The sequence below is a fragment of the Thrips palmi genome, unplaced genomic scaffold (assembly GCF_012932325.1).
Source record: "Thrips palmi isolate BJ-2018 unplaced genomic scaffold, TpBJ-2018v1 HiC_scaffold_1, whole genome shotgun sequence".
In the NCBI taxonomy this organism is placed as follows: Eukaryota; Metazoa; Arthropoda; class Insecta; order Thysanoptera; family Thripidae; genus Thrips; species Thrips palmi.
In genome coordinates this window covers 7,591,977-7,609,947 of record NW_023144620.1, presented here as the reverse complement: position 1 = coordinate 7,609,947, position 17,971 = coordinate 7,591,977, and the positions used below count along the sequence as shown (strand labels likewise).

Below are 17,971 nucleotides of genomic sequence, written 5' to 3'. Positions count from 1 at the left end.
CAGATGTGGTCTCTTTCCCCGAATTAAAAAATTGGAAACGCCTTTTCTAAAATTGTCTTCGACTTGTCTCAAGTCAATTTCGGAAAAATAATCTCTAGTTTTTATTGTCTCCAAAATTGAAGCACTGCAGCAAGATAGAAAGTTGACTAAAAGTTTCAAGTTTGAGTGGCGCGCGCGCGCGCGCTAGTGCTCAACGCTGTAGAAACAAACAAAAGAGTAGTGTTCAGCTGGTCTGGTTGGTTAGGTAAATGTAGGGAAATTACCATCTGTGATAATTGTACTTCGTTTTCAAAGTCATTGCAAGTTACCTTGTGTATGTCATAGATTTGCAAGATATGTGACAATGTCCGTCCCCAATCCTCCTGTGATCCAAGATGATGATGGTCCAGAAGAAGGTGAAATAGAAGACGACGATGATGACATAATTTTTCTGGACGGCAGCAGTCCTCATCGGAGTAGCACAACAAGCACAAGCCTTGATGTTTACCCCCTGCCTACAAGGAAAGACAGTTATGAACGGGACATTCGCCACTTTGAGCTTCGCAGGGCTCGGACTGCTCGTAGAAGAACTTCTGGTACCAACAAGAGTACCCACACCATTGGTTCTTCTACACGAGTTAAAACAAAAATTTCTAGGACAGGTTTGTCTCTCTTTCTTCTCGCTACATGTGATGTTCAATACGCTCTTGCATCTCTATTACCACCTCTTTGTTTGTTTGTTCTGAACACTACAGGTTTAACAGAAGGGAAGGAAAACCGTCATGTTCGCCATACATCTCCTGCAAGAGTGCATCGCCGTCGGAAAGAATCCAGTGAAAATGCTCTAGTAGATTTCAAGGATGTCTCACCTTTACGCAGAGATTCTAGTTGTAGTAGTATTGATAGTGATGAAAGAACAACCGGTAGAGCACCTTACCATAGGTCTTCACGGAAGACGTCCTCCAAGACTGCAAGATTCAAAAGAAAATCAAGCTCCAGTCCAGAGTCCACATACATTCCATCAAAGCGCAGATCTCATCATTCTGAAAAATGTCCTTTGATGAAAGTTTTGCATTCTGTTGCAAAAGAAACAAGGCTAATAGCTATGGAAAATTCTGAGAGTCATTCAGAGTCAAGTAGCTTGAGACAAAGACTGTTGAATATGGGTGCCATGCCATCTGTACATGAAGAAACCCATTCAAAGGACCAAAATCAAAGCAATATTAGTTTTGCTCAGGATGAAAACATAGCCTTGGACAATTCATCAAAGACTGAGGAATCGAGCAAGCAAGTACAAAATGGAAGTACCCAAACCGAGGAACCTCCTGCGTATCTCCTTGATAAGCCTGCTCCTGAAATTGTAGTCCTGACAGATAATGAAGAAGTAGATAGCAACCAACAAAATATGTCTAAGGAAAAGAACCATACTAGTTCTAATACTTCTTTACCTAAGAGAGCACCCACCTCTGACACCTCACTTTATGTACCTTCAAATACTGAAAAAACTGATATTGTGGTTAATTCTGAGAATGATGAAGATGATGATATAAGCCATCTTCGCCTCCTGGCCCTGCAGTCAAAGTAAGCTACATTCCTGAACCTGTCCCCCCCCTTTTTTTTCTGATTGCTATCAACAACTTAATGTTATACTATCTAGATTTTCAAACCAAGCTAAAGATAATATTTTTCATTTTTTAACAGGAAGCATGAACCTTCTCCGCCAGAGGATGCTGATGTGCTGCAATTAAGATTGGCTGCCCTAAAAACAGCCTTTATAAAAAAGTTAAAGACTCGCAAAAAAATTAGTATCAAGATCAACAGCAGGATCAGTAAGGAAGATCCACTGTCACCTTTAGATGAAATTCCCATACCATTTTCAGTTCCTTCTCCCGACGAAGTAATGACTCCGGTGGACATGGAACTTGCTGAGACTGATGACGAGGATGCCTTTGTTGATCCAATCATCCACTACTCACCATCTGATCCTGTTCCTGACTGCTACTCCCCATCTGACCCCATACCTAACCACTTCTCCTCCCCTAATCATTATCCTGACTGTTACTCCCCATCTGACCCCATACCTGATCACATTTCCTCCCCCATTCCTTACCCTGAGTGCTACTCCCCTTCTGATCCTACAGGATCTCCTATTCTGGAGTCATCCCTTCAGGACCTGCTTCCTCCTCCACCTCCACCTGATTTAGACTTGCTTTATGCTGACCAACCATTAGATACTGGTTTCCAAAACAATTTGTATCATACTGGAAGTTTCATGAACACAGGGTATGAACAATCTCAAGATCTTCTAGCCCTCCCTCCATTACCTCCATACTTTCAGCAACTTCTATCAGGTATGATCATTCATCCAATGCACATGCTGTGTGTAAAGTTTTTTTTTGGGTTTTTTTGTTTTGTTTTGTTTTGGTGTGTGTGTGTTTTTTAACTTAAATTTAATATCTTTTCCTGCTTTAGAACCTCCTGAACAGTCTGTGGGCACTTTCAGCACTGAGCAAGAAAAACTTACAAGTATTGTTAATGTTGACTGTTGCACTTTGGGTGATGCTTCCAATGAAATTAGTTCAAATCTCATAGAGGTCCCAGTCGTGATAGATATTGAGCCTGAATGTGATGAATTGGTTCCTGCAGCTACACAGTCTTCATACAGTGAGGAAGATAGAGTAGAAAACAAAGCTGGAGCTGGAGATGATCCTGTACCTTTGACAGTATGTCCAGCAGATTCAAATCCATCGTGCAGTCCAAATGTTTCTGAAACAACTAGGAAAGACGAAGAAGAAATAGCTAAACCTAATCAAGTATCTTTAGAGGAAGAAGAAAAAATGCTCAGACAACGACTGCTTCTCAATATGGCGAGAAAAAAAGAGAATTTACCTAAACAGAAGAAACTAGAACCAGAAACAGTGAATAAAAGAAGTCAAGCCTTGCCAAAGAGTGCTCCTATTGAGAAAGTACAAGCAAAAGTAAAATTACCCAAAAATATTTTCACGAAGACAAGTACTCCAAAACCCATGGCTGTTGCCACTTCAGAGTCGCCAACCTTGCGAAGATCCACAACTCCTGTCGTAGCTGTGACAACTGCGGCTACTGTTAAAAGAGTAATTGTGAACCTGGGTGAGGATTCAGATAGCTGTGAAGACTATTCAGAAGCAGAAGCTCTTGGGCAAAAGTGTATTGAAAATAAAGAAAAATGGCTATTACATTTGAAGGAGCTAGAAGTTAACCCACCAAAAATGATAAGTCCTGGAAACAAATCAAAGCCTGTCATCAGAGGAAAAGCAACCTCATCGGCAACTATTAAAAGCAAACTACCCATTCAAGATGAAAATGGAAGGAAACCTTTTGCTGAAAATTTGGCAGACTTGGAAAGCAGTGTAGAGCGATTCTTAAAAGGTGTTCGCAGTTCGCAAGAAGCCATATCCAAGTCTAAGTCTTCGTTGGGCTTGAAATCAACTCCATCAAATGGCACTCCTGTGGTAAGTTTACCTATTTTATTGAGTTCTGTCTGTTAGCAAGTGATTTTTGTGTGTTTATGTACTTGATTCAATTTTAGGCAGTGAAACACCTTCCAGCTTCACAACAAGAAGAATATCGTCGTTTGAAGCAACAAATTGCCACACTTGAAAAGCAGCGACAAATATCAATTGAACAGAAACGGGTTCCACCAAGTGTTTCTATTGGTACACAGATGAACACTTCAACCCATCAAAAGAATACAAATCTAATCAATAAGGGTCCAAGCAAAGTAGTTTTGTCCTCCCATAGCAGGTCACAGACCTCAGAAGCTTCAGTACTCAAAAGGGACTCAAAAGCTGTTAACACCTCTGCATCTTCCATTATTTTAAAACAGCCTGTTTCAACTTCTACTCTTAAAAATGTGAAAGCTGCAGCACCTCGAACCTCTCCTAAAGTCATGAACGTAAATGCTCGTCAAACATCGTCTGATACTGGAAAAGTAGCAGTTTCTCAAAGTTCATCGCAAACAGATTTTAGTAAGCTACCAAGAGACACGCAACTTCTGAAAGGTAAAACTGCTTTAGCAAATGTTTCAAACCTCAGTGCCACTAGTCTCCCAAACTTAACAAAAACGGTGCTAGAACCACAAAAAACAATCAAAACAAGCACAGCAGTTGCACCGAATCCATCAAGCCTCTCAAGTCTTGAGGAAAGTCTTGTTTTAGAAAGGTTAGTGTTATTTTCTTGTTGAAAATATTCTTGTGGTATTCCTTCTTTCCATGCTTAATGAATGTGTGTGTGTGTTTTCTAATAGGTCGCATGTTCTAAGTGAACTGTCAGCTCTTTCTAAACTACTTTCTCAGGTCGACCAATCATTAGAGGCGCAATCACAAACAGCGGGAGAGGTTTCAAGTCTTATAGATAAACTTTGTCTAGCTGCTGGTCGATGGAAAGCGCAAAACGTGACAGTAACTAGTTTAGTGCAAAAGGTGGCTGAGCGTCAGAAAGAACTATCCTCAAGACATCGTCGTTGTGTTGCTTTATCTAAATCATGCACTGAATTAGGTTCAAAACAGATTGGGAAAAGTTACAGGTACTTTTTTTGTCTGTTGCTTACTTCTTTTTCCTTTTTTCCTCCAATTTAATTTTATAATTTTCTCCTGTAATACTTTTTAGGAGTCCTGGAGCTAAAGCTGATGCAATGCATCTACAGCTGAAACAAGTCCATGAAAAGACTCAAGATCTTGCACGAAGGAAAACTGCTGAACGGTCGAGAAGGAATGTTTTGGAGAAAAGAGCAGAAGATTGCCTTATAAAGCTTTTTTCAGACTCAAGTGCTGAGAATTTGAAATCAGCTAATCAAGCTCCAGCTCCCTCACTCAAGGCTTCAGCGCAGGAGAAACTAAGGGTAGCTCCTGGGGCAATCCAAGTGAAAAGTCCCGCAACAGGTTCAACATCAGATGCATTATCTTCTGTGCATGGAAAGACTTCATTGCAAGTAGACCCTGCCTTGATTTCCAAAGCTATAAGCATGCGACTAGCTTCAAACAAAATTAGAAGTGCCAAAGCAACACTTAATTTGGCAAACAAACGCTTAAATACAAGAAAATCAAGGAAGTTCAAAAGTTCAAATAAGCAAGCACCAAGTCTCGATATCAGGCAATATTCATCTGACATGGACATATCAACTGATGGTGAGGAAGCAGAAAAGAAAAGCAAAAATTGTAGTGGGAATACAGATGTTGTTGATATGCTTGTCAGCCCCGGTTCAAGTTTAAGTGCACCAGAAACAGACCCAGTGAACACACCCTCTGAGGGAAGTAGTGAAAATGTTTGCCAAAATGCTGCTTCCAGTAGAAACATTGTTGGCTTTGAATCATACTATGATGACATCCCAATCGATATTAATGCCACAAATACTAGAGATCCACCTTCAGTTGGCAAAGAAGCCAGTCATAAAAAACATGCAACTGGGAATGATAAAACCCTTGCTTCATCAAGAAATTTCCTGAAGGATTATGTTTCCCCTCTGAATGGATTAAATGTTTTCAGGTAACATTGACAATTAGCGTATAGTTGAAACTATTGTGGTTATACAGTGAATAGTAGTCTTGTTATATGGCATAATTTTTTTAAAAATTTACAGCAGCGTCAGTTCAAAGGAGAAATTCAAAGAAGATGTCCTGGATCCCTATGCTATTCTTTGTCCTTATGATCTCAATGGGAAGTGTCAGGACACAGATTGTCAGTACATACACCAACATCAATAAATATACACCTGGCTGTGGTGAGAAGTACAGTTGTGATGGTGAATCTTACTGGAAGGTAACTTACCTTGGAAAGGCAAGGGTTCTGGAATATGAATAGTAATATCAGATTCCATCATTTTGATTGTTGGATCATCTAGTCTCTGTTCCGGATAAAATTTGTCTTTTTCTTTAGAAGAGTATCCTTTCACCACTGTTAGATTATTTTATCATTTGCATTAGTCAACAAAATAATATCCTTATATAGCGTCACCATTCTGCTCCCGTTCATTAATAAGTGCCAAATCTGGTATTACAGCATAGCCATTTGTAATTGTGGCTGTGATTATTTAGAAGGGTACCTGATGGTTTTCTATTTTAAGTATTTTTTCAGTTGATATTTTCATTAAGTTTTTGACATGTTTTGACTCTGTATATAATTGCTTTTGTTTTTGCCAATTTTAGTTAGGAGAAAAATTGGGTTTGTGTGAATGGGATTTTTGCCCTGTAGATCTTGTCATCATATTTTTAATATAGTGGATGAAATATTTTTGCTGTTACCGTTTGGTACCGTTTGGTGTACTTAAGGCATGAGAGCCCTCATACTTAGAGTAGATATGTATTTGCTTGATTTTCGTTCTTCCTCTAGTCCAGTCCCTGATTTAGACACAGGCACTGACATCTGCAGATCAACCCTTGTGGTGCATTTTATTCAATGAACATTTTCGCTTAGAAGAAAGATTGGTACACTTCAAAATAGATGCACACATTACCTCAAATCTTGTTAGATAAAGCAATCCCTCTCCATGCTCCCCAATCTCCACTTGTTGTGTTTTTCTGAATAAGAATTTATTTTCTAAATCAATTTTGATTATCTGTCTTCATATCCAATGCAAATTCTGCTTCAATTAAGTAGCTATCATATATCAATAAAACGCATGTGATAATGTTATTTTTTATGTAAGTTTAAGTGAAAGGCTGTCAAACAATCACTTCATGACTCACTGTTTATATTGTAGCAATACGTTTCGCATTCTCAACTGTCATATTAATGAGTATTTTTTTAGCTGAGGCTTGTCATAGCTGCCAGATTGGATGGCAGTTACTTTTCACTTCATTGCGCCTTTTTTAGTGGTGAGTACTAGCTGTAACAAGCTGTCCCATGCCCCACTCCCGCCCCAATACTCCATAATCATGATACTAGAATTTTATTTCTTAGAAAATTTTATGAATTAATTTTATTTACCTTTTTGATTTTTTGGATAAATGATAGTAGTTGGTCTTTTCACTTTTCCAGGGAATTGTTTAATTTAGCTCTTTTAATTCAAATTTCACCAATGTCCTCTATGTTTCAGCCATGTCATTTAATCCACCAGGAAACCTGTCAGCACTCACAAACACACCTGGGTAAGCTGCATTTCTTATTCTTTTAGTTTTCTTTCTTCTCTTTCTGTTTGCTCCCATCATGCAAGCTCAACTTTGTCTGCCTCATCAAATTGCTTAACCTGTTACTGCCAATAACATAAATTCCAAACAAAAAAAGAAACAAATTTGATTTGGTATTATATTTATTGCCTTAGTCATGTTGTATTCCTGAATCAGCATTTGTGCTTTTGTGTTAAGTTTCTCCTATTAACATTCTGAATTTCTTATTATTTGCATCATCCACCTCCTTGTCACAGCTTGGTGTTGGTGTTTGTAATGGCTTTGCTCAATTTAAGTTCATTGATGGGTTGTTTCCCCCCTTACCTTGGACAAGGTGAAAAGAGCATAAAATGCTGATATGCTGTTTTGTCAGACTGATATAGTAGGCTTTAGTTTTATGTAATTTGCAGATCTCCATAGATTGTAGTTTTTTTCTTTTTTTCCCCCCCCATAAAAAATCTGATGAATGAAGTAGACAGGAGGATGGCTTAAAACAAAAACGTTTGTACTACGTATACTTTTATCTTGTATCAATCAAAATGTATTCACCATCCTCTTGTCTAATATGCCGATTCATTCAGGTTTGCACAATGTTCTGCCGTAATTTGGGTTATCCAAACTAACCGAGTTATAAGCACATTGTTTAACAGCCATTATTCCCCCCCCCCCCTGATTGGTCATTTTTAAAAAAAATATCTGCAAGTCTTGCACTTTGCATCCTGTGTCTGTATGTTGCTGAAGAAAATTGAATCTTTTCACATTATTAGTGTGACAATTGCGGCGCTACACCTGGCAGAACACCAACCAGAAGATGGAAGACTGACAAGCTCCAAAAAAGGACTGAAACCCAAGAAGAAACTGAAATGAAGTACAAGCCCGTCCTCAGTGCAGTGATTGATGGAAGTCCTCAAGACACAATTAAGTCATGACAAGAAAGAAGATTTCAGGGGAATCTCTGCGGAGTTCTCCCAACATGGATGAAAAAAAAACAACAATTGTTTGATTTTCAGTGCAGTGCAACCATTTATCTGCCCCTAAAAAATAGCACGAAGAAGTTAAATATTACTCTTCAATCGCATCTTCAAGGGTACGTAGCCCCTTCCTGAACCTTTGTGGCATAACTTCCAAGTTTGATCAGTGTGAAAGAGAGTATCCTGTATACTTCCAGATTATTTTACAATAAAAGTCAATGAAATAACTCGTTATTTCTACTTATTTTCCTATTTTGAAACGTTTCACAGGATGGAAATTCATAAACTTCATTCCAATCTAACATTTATTATCTTACAAAAGCGCACAGATACTTTATGGCACCATAACTTACAGCAAAATTGTGACAGTAAAAGTAATCATTGGCACATCAAAGTAAATAAATTAAGAACCATATCACAAATAAGTACAAAAACAAACTTAAAATCACAAGTTTCCTTGAACATATCTACTTAAAACTAACAAAAGCCTTTGGGGAATACTGGTTCACAGTGAGGTAACTTATCTGACAAGAAACAATTTGATTGACAAAGTGGAATTATGTGAAATCGAATCAGCCATATTCCGAACTGACCGTGAGACTAAATTCCTTTCCGTCGATTTGGGTTTTGTGGTACCATTGCCGCGTGTCCAACAGAACTGCAAGAGGGAAAACTATGAGAGGAAAGGGCACACCATACCTCACACCAAAAAGAAAAAAGGGGGAAACAAACATACCAATGTCACCTGGATCCGCGCGGAAGGAAAAAGAAGAGCAAACGTGTTCGCACTCCGGCGGGGGTGTCAGCATCCATGTCTTGTGCCCCTTGAGCTGGGCCTGCCACATCAGACGGCTGATGTAGTCGAGCTGAAACAGACGCAAATGAGCTTTTTTAGGGGGAGGGGGAAGACCACACATTCCATGATAGAAAATGAGGAGGGGCTCGTCCACGATTTATTTGTCCTGCCGTGACTCGATTTTAATCAGAACTTTGGGTTGGCAACAATGACCGTGAAATCTCAAGTCACGTCGTTTCTGGAAGGGCCCTGGCAGCAACTCACATGCATAGCGGCGCCCTGAGAGTACCCCATGAAGATGAAGTCGTGGTGGGCGTGCTCAGCGTCCGCCGGCAGGAACTGCGGCCTGGAGTACTGGCTGCGCATTGCCGCCAGGATGCTGGGGTGGCAGTTGCTCCTGCAACCAACAACCCATATCGTACCATGAGCCACCGAGCCTGGACGTCCTGGTGGTGGTTGGGTGAGCCGTCGTGACCAGGGTGGCGCTTGCCAGGCGCCTCGCCCGGCCGCCCCACAAGTTTGATAACACGACTAATGTTTGATAGAAACAGCTCCGAAACGGCCAGGTCGCCTTCACCCAGTGTTTCAAGTCGTCAATTTCGGGGCAAGCCAGCAAGGCGAGGCAAGCCAACTGGCACCTCACCCCGCCTAGCCTAGAGGCCCCGCCTACCTGCCGGAACCTTCCGGCCCGTCCCAGACAGGGACAGATGCAGCCCGCAGCCTGCTGCAGCTCCATTCTCGTCTCAGCGCTGTCTCTCTCGCACTCGGGGCCGTCGTGGAGAGTGAGAGAGCGAGGGCGATAGAGCTACTCGGAATCGAGCTGCCTATACGGAGGAGCCCATCATCGCGTTTCGTCCGTTCAGCCACCCCAACACCTACACCACACGGCACGCCCCTCGAGAGCCAGATTGAAGAAGAGACCGGCCCCAACTTATCCCGCTGCCTTTGTTCGCCACAAGCCACAAGAAAAGGACGTTTTGTTGCCGCACCCCGGCCCAGCCCAGGCATAGCCACCGTCCTACCCGCCAGGTGAACGAGGCGGGCACACTGGCACGCTCCTAGGGCTGCTGCCGGGGGCGGGGCGGGGCGGGCGGGGCACCGATTGACCGGCAAACAAAGAGACTTTGCGTTTGTTTGAGGAAACCAGCGTAAGTATATATAAATTGGAGAACCGGCACGCGAAAGCAGGCCCAAGGCAAACAGGCACACACACATGGTGGGGCTGGGCGCGCTCCGCTCGATGGGGGACGAATGCATTCCCGGGGAGGGCACGGCGGAGGATTTCGAGGGGCGTAGTACATTTAGGGTCAACAAACCCACTTTAGTGGCGAAGTGCGTTTTTTATTTGCTGGCAAGAAAGCGTGCCCATGGAGGGCGGGCGGATAGAAGGGGGAAGGAAGCACACTCTTTCCCCTCGAGACGACCAAGTCATCGCTTCCTGCTCAAGATACGTACGGCTGCCCCCTTCCCCCGCCAGCGCCCGCAAGGGATGGCATGGCCCGGGAGGCCCAGGCACGAGGCGCACGAGGCGACATTGGAGTCCCGGCCCCGGTGTGGCGTGGCGTGGCAAGCCGGATAGCACGTGCGGGTGTAAGTGACGCAATGACGTCGGGACCCTGGCTGGCCGCCGCCCCCGCCGCGGTGGGTGCCATTGCCATCCGGGTGGCCTCACCGCCTCACACCGGTACACGGCAAAAACTATCACACACCGCGCGAAACCCACCCCAGCGCAATCATCACCCCTTTTCCCCCAACGGGTGGAGAGGACGAGAGGGAAGCCGGATCTCGCCGTTGGATAACAAGGCAAGACAAGGGAGGACGGGAAAAAACGGGGCGGGCGGGCCGCGCACCGCTCACGCCGACCGGAAGGAGAGGGGTGAGCGAGAACTTAATTAGATATTTCGGTCCAAATCTGGACGCGCGCGAACCGTTAGCGGCACACAAATCTGTCAGGAGACGGGGAGGAAGCAGCGGCCGCCTGAACCCCCGACCACCCCGCCCCGCCCCGCGACGCGCATCATCGGCTGCAGCCACGGCCTCGCGCCTCACCCGCCAAACACTTTCGCTTACACACTAAAATTAGACGCGTAGCTCGCAAAACAAACACCTTGCCCCGGCATCGCGCGCGAACATTCGCACGACCTGCCCCTGCCCGTAAAGCCCGCAACGGATGGTGGACTTCTCCCGCAAGGGAAAGGGGGCGGACGGTGCGTTGCAAAGGCCACACTCGACTCGACAGGCTGCGCTGGGCTGCGCCTGTGTCAATGTGTCCCTCTCACACCCCAGTGGAGGGTACGTCAATCTGTCCCTCTCCCACCTCTGCAGAACGCCCCGTTAGCGCGCGACAGACAGCGACGAAGCGCTGGACGGAACTAAACTGCTGACGCCGTGTCGCCGTCACGCGAGACTCTTTGGCTCGCCCTAGAAAGCCTAGAAAGGGTGGCACCGGCACGGCGGCACGGCCTTGGCGTTGCGGCACACGTGGCGCCCCCGCCAACCCGGCGCGGCAGAGATTCCCTCTACATGGAGGAGAGGACCCGACATTGAGGCCAAGACATTTGGGCCGCCGGGACGGGTCGGGTCGGGCCACGGCCCCTCCCCTGGCGTGCAAGTCTCGTCTGCGGGGACTAGCACGACGTCCCCGACAACGATCAATGGATGTCCTCTGTGTCCTGTGCGCCCCGCCCCGCCCCGCCCCACCACGCCGCAGCGGGACGCCAGGTGGGTACGGGAGAGAGCATCAGGGGGCCTTTGATCCCAACCGTCCCTGTCCTTCGAAAATCGAAATGAGTCCGACTGCCGCCGATTCCACGTCTGCCGAGAATGCATCCTGGGCAGGTCCTGGACACACGTCCGCGCCTTTGCCTGGGCAAGGTCAAGGTGTTCCTGGGTGTCCGCGGGCAAGGGGGCGTGGCGTGGCGGGGCGGGGCGTGGCGGGGCGGCGGACAACAAACGCCTTCAATCTGTGGGAAGTAACGGGTCGAGGTGGTCGCATGACAGCACAGACGGCTGCGCTCAGACGGCTGCGCTGGGCCCGGCGGCGCGGCGTCGCCCGGCGCGGTTCTCCACGGGACGACGAGACAGGGCGGGGACGCGGGGACACACCGACACACCCCCTCCACCCTCCCCCCCGTCATTGTGTTCCCAGCGGGTCATTAACCCTTTCCGTCTCCTCAGACCGGAACCGGCCGTGGAATCCGTGGAACCGGGGCGCGGCGCGGGGCGCGGGGCGCGGGCCGGGCCGCCGAGGACCGCGACGGCCGAGGACCAAGGCGACGGCCTCCACGGCCTCCACGGGGTGCCGCGCGGTGCAGCTCCGCGTGCCCCACCAGGAAAAAGCACGACGTCGCGGCGGGAAAGCTCCAAGAGGCTCATTCGGGACAGCGTTCCGTTGCTCTGTCTCTCTCGCGCCTACACGGAACGCCATGAGTGCGAGAGAGATAGGTGTGGCCGCCCTTGTCCTTGTCGCCTCGCCACTCGACAGAACAGGCCGTGATGGCCGTACTACAGCCCACCCAGCGGCCGGCGCGGCCACCGCCAAAGGACGGCCAGGACCGCCAGGACTGAGGACGCACCGCGGGCACGCCCTGCACGCCCTGGAGGCCCTCCCGAAGGACCGACATGTGGGTGGGGCAGGGGAAAAGGGCTCCGATGCTCTCCAGGCATCTCCATGGCACGCAATTAGGGCCAGTCAAAATGTAGGCTGAGCCGGTGAGGACGAGAGACAGCGCCCGTGGCTCTCTCCCTCTAACACGATCCGGCGCGGCTGGCGCGGCGCGGGGTGGGCTCGACTAAGGTGAGATGTGTAGTATTTGTGGGTGTCGGGTAAGCAGCCAGGGCGACCCTCCTGCGTCGGTGTCGAGGAGAGCACCGAGACCGTCACGGCTGTCACGGTCCCCGGCCCCACGTCCCCGTCGAGGGGAAAGGGGGTTCTAATGCGCAGCCGGTACTTCCCTCCGCCGCTTGCCCCCTGATCAACAACCCACTGCATGACAAATTACAATCTACATCTGCTGAACTACATAATACACCACAAAAGTTCAAATAAAATCTGTTCAACTAGAAGCCCCCCCACCCCCAAAAAAAAGGAAAGGCGAAAAATATATTGTATAAATGTGCAAATAATAATAATATTGTACTTCTTACCAGCCAATGTACCAGGGGTGCTCCCCATCCAGGTTCAATACCCTTGATCTTGACATAGAAAACACTTCTTTGAGCGAGAGGAATTCAGTCTTGAAAGTGAGGAGCTGGCATTCATCTTCGACAGATTCATATGCCCCTTCAGTGGACTTGTAGAGCTGTTTGAAGTAGTCGTAACTGAACGTCCTCATGGCAGGCCATTGCGCTGCAGCTCCCTTCACCAATATTGGACGGTACGAATAGGCGTACTGGGCAAACTGCTTGCGAGTAATATTGGACAACAGTATTACGTTGCTGATGCCTCTGCAAATGTTACAGTCAGCAATGGGCCTTGTCGCCTCCCACACCAGGAAGTTGTTCGGCACCACACACCTCACACCCAGGGCACTGTTCACTACGTCTTCACTGTAGAGCCCCAGCCCTGCCAGGGCAAGGGCCAGCACCACGATGACAACAGGCAGAGTCCAGTGGGCCCAGTTCCAGTGGCGCCAGCCCACTGACAGCTCCCCGCCATAACCTCGCCGTCCGCCTTTGGCCCTCTTGCGCAACGCCGCCTGTGTCACCGCGGGGGCCGGGGCCAGCGACTGGAGGAACACTTGGTACAGGTCCTCGACGTCCGCCCCGTCCCGCAGCGCGCTCTCGTTGACGTCGTGCAGCAGGCGGCGCACCGCCCGCAGCTTTTCCTCAGCGTCAGCCTCAGCGTCGCCAGCAGACATGGTCACGTGTCATGACAGCATCGTCCAGAGTCCTCCCGCGGTGCCCCGCCAGTCCATGGGGCCAGTCGCGAGGCCCGGCCACCATCAAGACAGCACGACACGCCACGCACGCACGCGCCGACACGCGCCACGCAGTCACGCACTCCTCACGGTGCAGCGCCGCACTGACTCACACTCGTGCCTCGCCCTTCCTTCCCTTCAGACTGCACCCGGCCTGGGCCTGGGAATGAATGGATGCACCTCCCCTCCCCTCGCTTCCCCCTCTCCGCAGCCTCTCCTTTTCCCTCTCTTCCGCCCTCCGCTCTCCTTCTCCTTCCTCTTTCCGACTTCCCTCCTCCTCCTCCCCTCTCCGGCGGCCTCTGATTGGTTGGCGGCACAGACCAGTCTGCGCAGCGTTCCAAAAATAAAAACGGATTTGAGCGGCGCCTTCTCAGGTCGAGTGACCCCGTATCTATAACAACTTTTCATGAAATGACCCCTTATTGTGTAAGCCCATAGCTGAAAAACTGTCTGAATCATATTCTCGGTCATGGTACTTCATTCAAAACTTTTTACGCGCACTAGGTTTCTCATATTTATGTGACTTACATATTTTTCATAACTTAAAGTTTGTCGTCTGCAGTGGCAGCGGACGGAGAGTCGAATCTGCTGCAAGTCTAAACCTCTCATTTATTTTAATTGTCACGCTTAGAAGAGCATGAGATCACAGTGAATAATACGTAGAACAGTGTGGTTTTCGACAAATGGCTCAGTTTGCTAAACCACGCTTTGTGCCAACTCCGCCGGATAAGGGAAGTTTCCCTTTGGATCATGATGGTGTTTGCAAGAATTTGATGAGTACTTACATGAAATGTTTGGCCACCAACAAACAGGACAATACTAAGTGCCGAGAGGAAATAAAGTTATATTTAGATTGCCGAATGAACAACAATTTGATGACCAAAGAAGATTGGAGAACCCTCGGCTTAGATGATGTTGAAACTAAGTCAAAAGTGATACAGAAGTGAGGTTACTTCCTGTTCTGTTTACTAGCACCACCGGTGCCCACGTGATCTCTTATCGCAGCTGCTTGTCTTGAATGATGGAGAAGAATAAGAAAAATGTGCTGCTGTGCTGCACAGGCAGCGTAGCAACTATCAAACTGAAACCATTGCTTGACGAAATTTTAAAGCATGGGACGGTAGTGCGTGTTGTTGTCACTGAACATGCTCAGCATTTCTTCAGTGCCGGTGATATACCTGATGGTGTTGAAGTTTTCCAAGACTCTGATGAATGGTCCATGTGGAAGAAGAGAGGCGACCCAGTCCTGCACATTGACTTGGGTAAATGGGCAGATGCCATACTCATTGCACCATTAGACGCCAACACTCTTGCTAAAATAGCACAGGTAAAGTATTTTAAATTTGTTGTTTCTTTTTTTTTTGTATCTTAGTGCATTTTAACACATTACATTTGTTTTTTTTTTCTTTTAGGGTATATGCGACAACCTACTGACATGTGTCATCCGTGCATGGGATGTGAGGAAACCTCTTCTTTTCTGCCCGGCTATGAACACTCGGATGTGGGAGCATCCAGTGACAGCATCACAAATATGTATTTTGAAGAGTTGGGGCTACACCGAAGTTCCCTGTATTGCCAAAACTTTAGTGTGCGGTGATACAGGTCTCGGTGCTATGGCAGAACTAGATACTATTGTTAATGCATTATTGGGGACCATTAGTACTGTTTAACTCTTATATTGTAAATGTTGTATGGGTTGGTAATTAAAGCTTTGTAACCACTAGCTTCAACCTTATTCTCTTTTTTAAAAAATCCTAGTTTTTGATTCAAATATTCTTTTAAAGTATTTTATTCTTGGTAAAAGCCAAAACATTACCTTCAGATTACATTTTTTGTCTTACATATCTTATAGTCTAAGAGTTACACAAATTTCATGACATTTGATCCCTTTCAACAGTACAAAAGAACATGGCTTTACATCGTGTACTTCTAATTAGTTAATTCACTAGATCTATAAATCACAGACTGTCTCATAATTGACTTGCTCTGGATAACAAACATAACATCACAGCCATTAACTAGAAAAGTCCCGCTGCGTCCAAGCAGGTCAACAGCACAAGACAAATTGAGCAAATCCCCTCAGAGAAAAGCGAGCGAGCGACAGATGCGGGACGCGCGGGGACTCGGACTTCCCTATCGCTTTCCAGAAGGCGGGCATCCGTTCGTCGCGGTCGCGCCAGAGAGCCCCGTCGTAGCTTGCACTCTATCGAGACGCCCCGAGACAGAGCGATTCGACTCTGCTTCGGAATCAGCCTGCTGCCCTACACTAAGACCAAGGACCCGTTGCGGTGGTACGAGCTGGTCGTGGACGCGTCGCACAGGACGCACGAGTGCTGCGGGAAGGAGGGGCTCGCCGAGGGGCCGCGGGGCTGGTGCGGCACGCCGTGAGGCACGCCGTGAGGCACGCCGTGAGGCACGCCGTGAGGCACGACGTGCGGGCCGTGGGGCTGGAGCTGGGGCACTGGGCTGCCGAACGGGTGCGGGTACGGCAGGGGCGGCGGCGGCGGCTGCGAGCGCCGCTTCCTGGAGCACGGCGACCTGCGACCCACCAGGAAGACTAGCAGCAGCGACGCAGCGGCGGCACAGTGCCAGGCGAAGCACAGCGTGACCCACTGCGTGGCCTGCACCGCTCGCAGCGAGGCCCCTGCCGCCCCTGCCTCTGGCGGGGACGCCGACGAGAGCGGCCAGTACAGCAGCACTCCGCAGTGGTAGAGCCAGGTGGCGTGCACCACGCAGCCCGCGCACCGCACCGCGTCGGCCACCTCGCGGCCGCCGCCGTCCAGCAGCGCGCACAACGCCGTGGCCAGGCCGCACGTCACCATCACGGCCACCAGCAGCTGCAGCGAGAAGTGGCCCTCGGCCGAACTCTGCGGCCCCGCCAAACCAGCCAGGCCCATCTCCCAGCCGTAGAACAGGAAGGCCTCCATGAAGAAGGCCAGCGCCAGCACGAGGCGCGCGTGGCCGCGGCTCACGGCATCCGGCCAGTAGCACGCCAGCACGTCCACGGCGCCGGACAAGGCGAAGAACAGGTACACGGTGGCGAACGGCATGTCGCCCACGTACTGGAAGGAGCCGTCAGGGTAGGCGGCGAACAGGGAGCCGACGATGCCCACCAGGGACACGACTAGCTTGAGCACGCCCTGCACCGGGTGCCGGTCCAGGCGAAGCAGCCCGGGGAAGGTCTTGTGCCGCCGGGCCGCCGCGATCCTGGACGCGGGCAGGGCGGGGAGCGCGTGCCCCCAACACCAGCCCACGCCGAAGAGGAACATGACGGTGCCCGGCAGGGCATAGCCGAGGAACTGGAGGGTCATGGCGTCGGCGCTGGCGTCGCTGCAGCCTCACGGTGCTGTCCGCGACATGGGCACGACAGCACGACGGGGCCGAGGCAGCCAAGCCCAAGGCGTGGCGAGGCGATCGCCGGGGCGAGCCACGCACCGACACCGACCACCACAAACTGCTGCTGCGAAGCGAGCGGCGAGCGCGGGCCCCATCGGCCCCATCGGGCTGACGGGCTGCCCCTGCTGCCCCGAGCCCAGCCCGCGACCGCAGCGCGATGCCGGGCGTGGCGGGGCTAGGCGGGGCGGGGCGGGCGCGGGGCGCGGCGGGGCGCGGCGAGGCGCGCCGGCGATGAGGGGAACTCGCTTGGCACGACGGCGTCCTTGCTTGCGATGGCGCGCTTCTGTTAATATTATCATTGCGGCGGCGTGCTTGCTGACGACACGGATAGGATAGGCAGCCGCCAAGCCGTGCCGTGCAGCTGTCCGAGCACGGACCGCACGGACGACCGGGGGCAAGGCAGGCAAGGCAGGCAAGAGGGGAAGGCGCGGGGGTGCGAGTGGCCCGCAGTGACCCGTACTTCCCTCTCTACCTCACCTCACAGCTGGATGGAAGTGTCGGTACTTTTCCGCTTGTTGTTGTCCCCCTCCCTCGTGCGCGCGTGCGCTCTCTGTCTCTCTCTCTCTTCCACTACACACACATTTATTCTTTTGCAGCGCAAATTTGTTGCACCGTACATTTTATTGAGACCTAAACCATTTCCTCGCTCCACGTAACTACTCATTGGATCGCATGAGCGGTGAGCTTTGTTGCCGCGGATGGAGTGCAATCTGGAATTCCCCCGCCTTACTTGCGGATTTCAGACTGTCAACGGTCTCCAGACCCTCC

The 17,971-nt window shown here is 49.2% G+C and overlaps 4 protein-coding genes across 6 annotated transcripts; 3 read left to right on the top strand and 1 right to left on the bottom strand.

Moving 5' to 3' along the window:
* The first annotated feature begins 176 nt into the window (after positions 1-176).
* LOC117644886 lies at positions 177-8,321 on the top strand. 3 transcript variants are annotated; one of them, XR_004587678.1, is made up of 10 exons: positions 208-641; positions 735-1,560; positions 1,681-2,330; positions 2,452-3,470; positions 3,548-4,179; positions 4,265-4,543; positions 4,627-5,502; positions 5,597-6,830; positions 7,052-7,103; positions 7,889-8,321. XR_004587678.1 is itself a non-coding variant. In XM_034384569.1 (9 exons), exons 2-9 carry the CDS (start codon positions 344-346, stop codon positions 5,718-5,720), a joined length of 4,704 nt encoding a protein of 1,567 aa, XP_034240460.1. In that variant the 5' UTR covers positions 177-244; positions 325-343; the 3' UTR covers positions 5,721-8,321. The 3 variants fall into 3 exon arrangements, 2 of the variants coding, with proteins under 2 accessions (XP_034240460.1, XP_034240471.1); XM_034384569.1 differs by having other exon boundaries at positions 177-244; positions 325-641; positions 5,597-8,321; XM_034384580.1 differs by having other exon boundaries at positions 188-250; positions 325-641; positions 5,597-8,321.
* Positions 8,322-8,379: 58 nt separating this feature from the next.
* LOC117644946 lies at positions 8,380-13,977 on the bottom strand. Its single transcript, XM_034384757.1, has 4 exons — positions 13,035-13,977; positions 9,153-9,285; positions 8,829-8,958; positions 8,380-8,750 (listed from the first exon to the last, which is right to left on the bottom strand). The coding sequence occupies exons 1-4, from the start codon at positions 13,745-13,747 to the stop codon at positions 8,665-8,667; spliced, it is 1,062 nt and encodes a 353-aa protein (XP_034240648.1). The 5' UTR covers positions 13,748-13,977; the 3' UTR covers positions 8,380-8,664.
* A 365-nt stretch (positions 13,978-14,342) lies between these two features.
* Positions 14,343-14,777, top strand: LOC117644971 (cytochrome c oxidase assembly protein COX19). The gene has a single exon (XM_034384836.1). It carries the CDS (start codon positions 14,491-14,493, stop codon positions 14,752-14,754), a length of 264 nt encoding a protein of 87 aa, XP_034240727.1. The 5' UTR covers positions 14,343-14,490; the 3' UTR covers positions 14,755-14,777.
* Positions 14,778-14,805: 28 nt separating this feature from the next.
* On the top strand, positions 14,806-15,537 carry LOC117644962 (phosphopantothenoylcysteine decarboxylase). The gene is made up of 2 exons (XM_034384798.1): positions 14,806-15,134; positions 15,220-15,537. The coding sequence occupies exons 1-2, from the start codon at positions 14,826-14,828 to the stop codon at positions 15,475-15,477; spliced, it is 567 nt and encodes a 188-aa protein (XP_034240689.1). The 5' UTR covers positions 14,806-14,825; the 3' UTR covers positions 15,478-15,537.
* Positions 15,538-17,971: the final 2,434 nt, after the last annotated feature.

Coding starts and splice junctions, on each gene's coding strand:
- LOC117644946 (XM_034384757.1), bottom strand. CDS start 13,747: ATGTCTGCTGGCGACGCTGAGGCTGACGCTGAGGAAAAGCTGCGGGCG. Junction 9,286..13,034: donor CACCCCTGGTACATTGGCTG/GTAAGAAGTACA, acceptor TGTTGGTTGCAG/GAGCAACTGCCACCCCAGCA. Junction 8,751..8,828: donor CGCGGATCCAGGTGACATTG/GTATGTTTGTTT, acceptor TCCCTCTTGCAG/TTCTGTTGGACACGCGGCAA.
- LOC117644962 (XM_034384798.1), top strand. CDS start 14,826: ATGATGGAGAAGAATAAGAAAAATGTGCTGCTGTGCTGCACAGGCAGC. Junction 15,135..15,219: donor CTCTTGCTAAAATAGCACAG/GTAAAGTATTTT, acceptor TTTTTCTTTTAG/GGTATATGCGACAACCTACT.
- LOC117644886 (XM_034384569.1), top strand. CDS start 344: ATGTCCGTCCCCAATCCTCCTGTGATCCAAGATGATGATGGTCCAGAA. Junction 3,471..3,547: donor CATCAAATGGCACTCCTGTG/GTAAGTTTACCT, acceptor ATTCAATTTTAG/GCAGTGAAACACCTTCCAGC. Junction 4,180..4,264: donor GAAAGTCTTGTTTTAGAAAG/GTTAGTGTTATT, acceptor GTTTTCTAATAG/GTCGCATGTTCTAAGTGAAC.
- LOC117644971 (XM_034384836.1), top strand. CDS start 14,491: ATGGCTCAGTTTGCTAAACCACGCTTTGTGCCAACTCCGCCGGATAAG.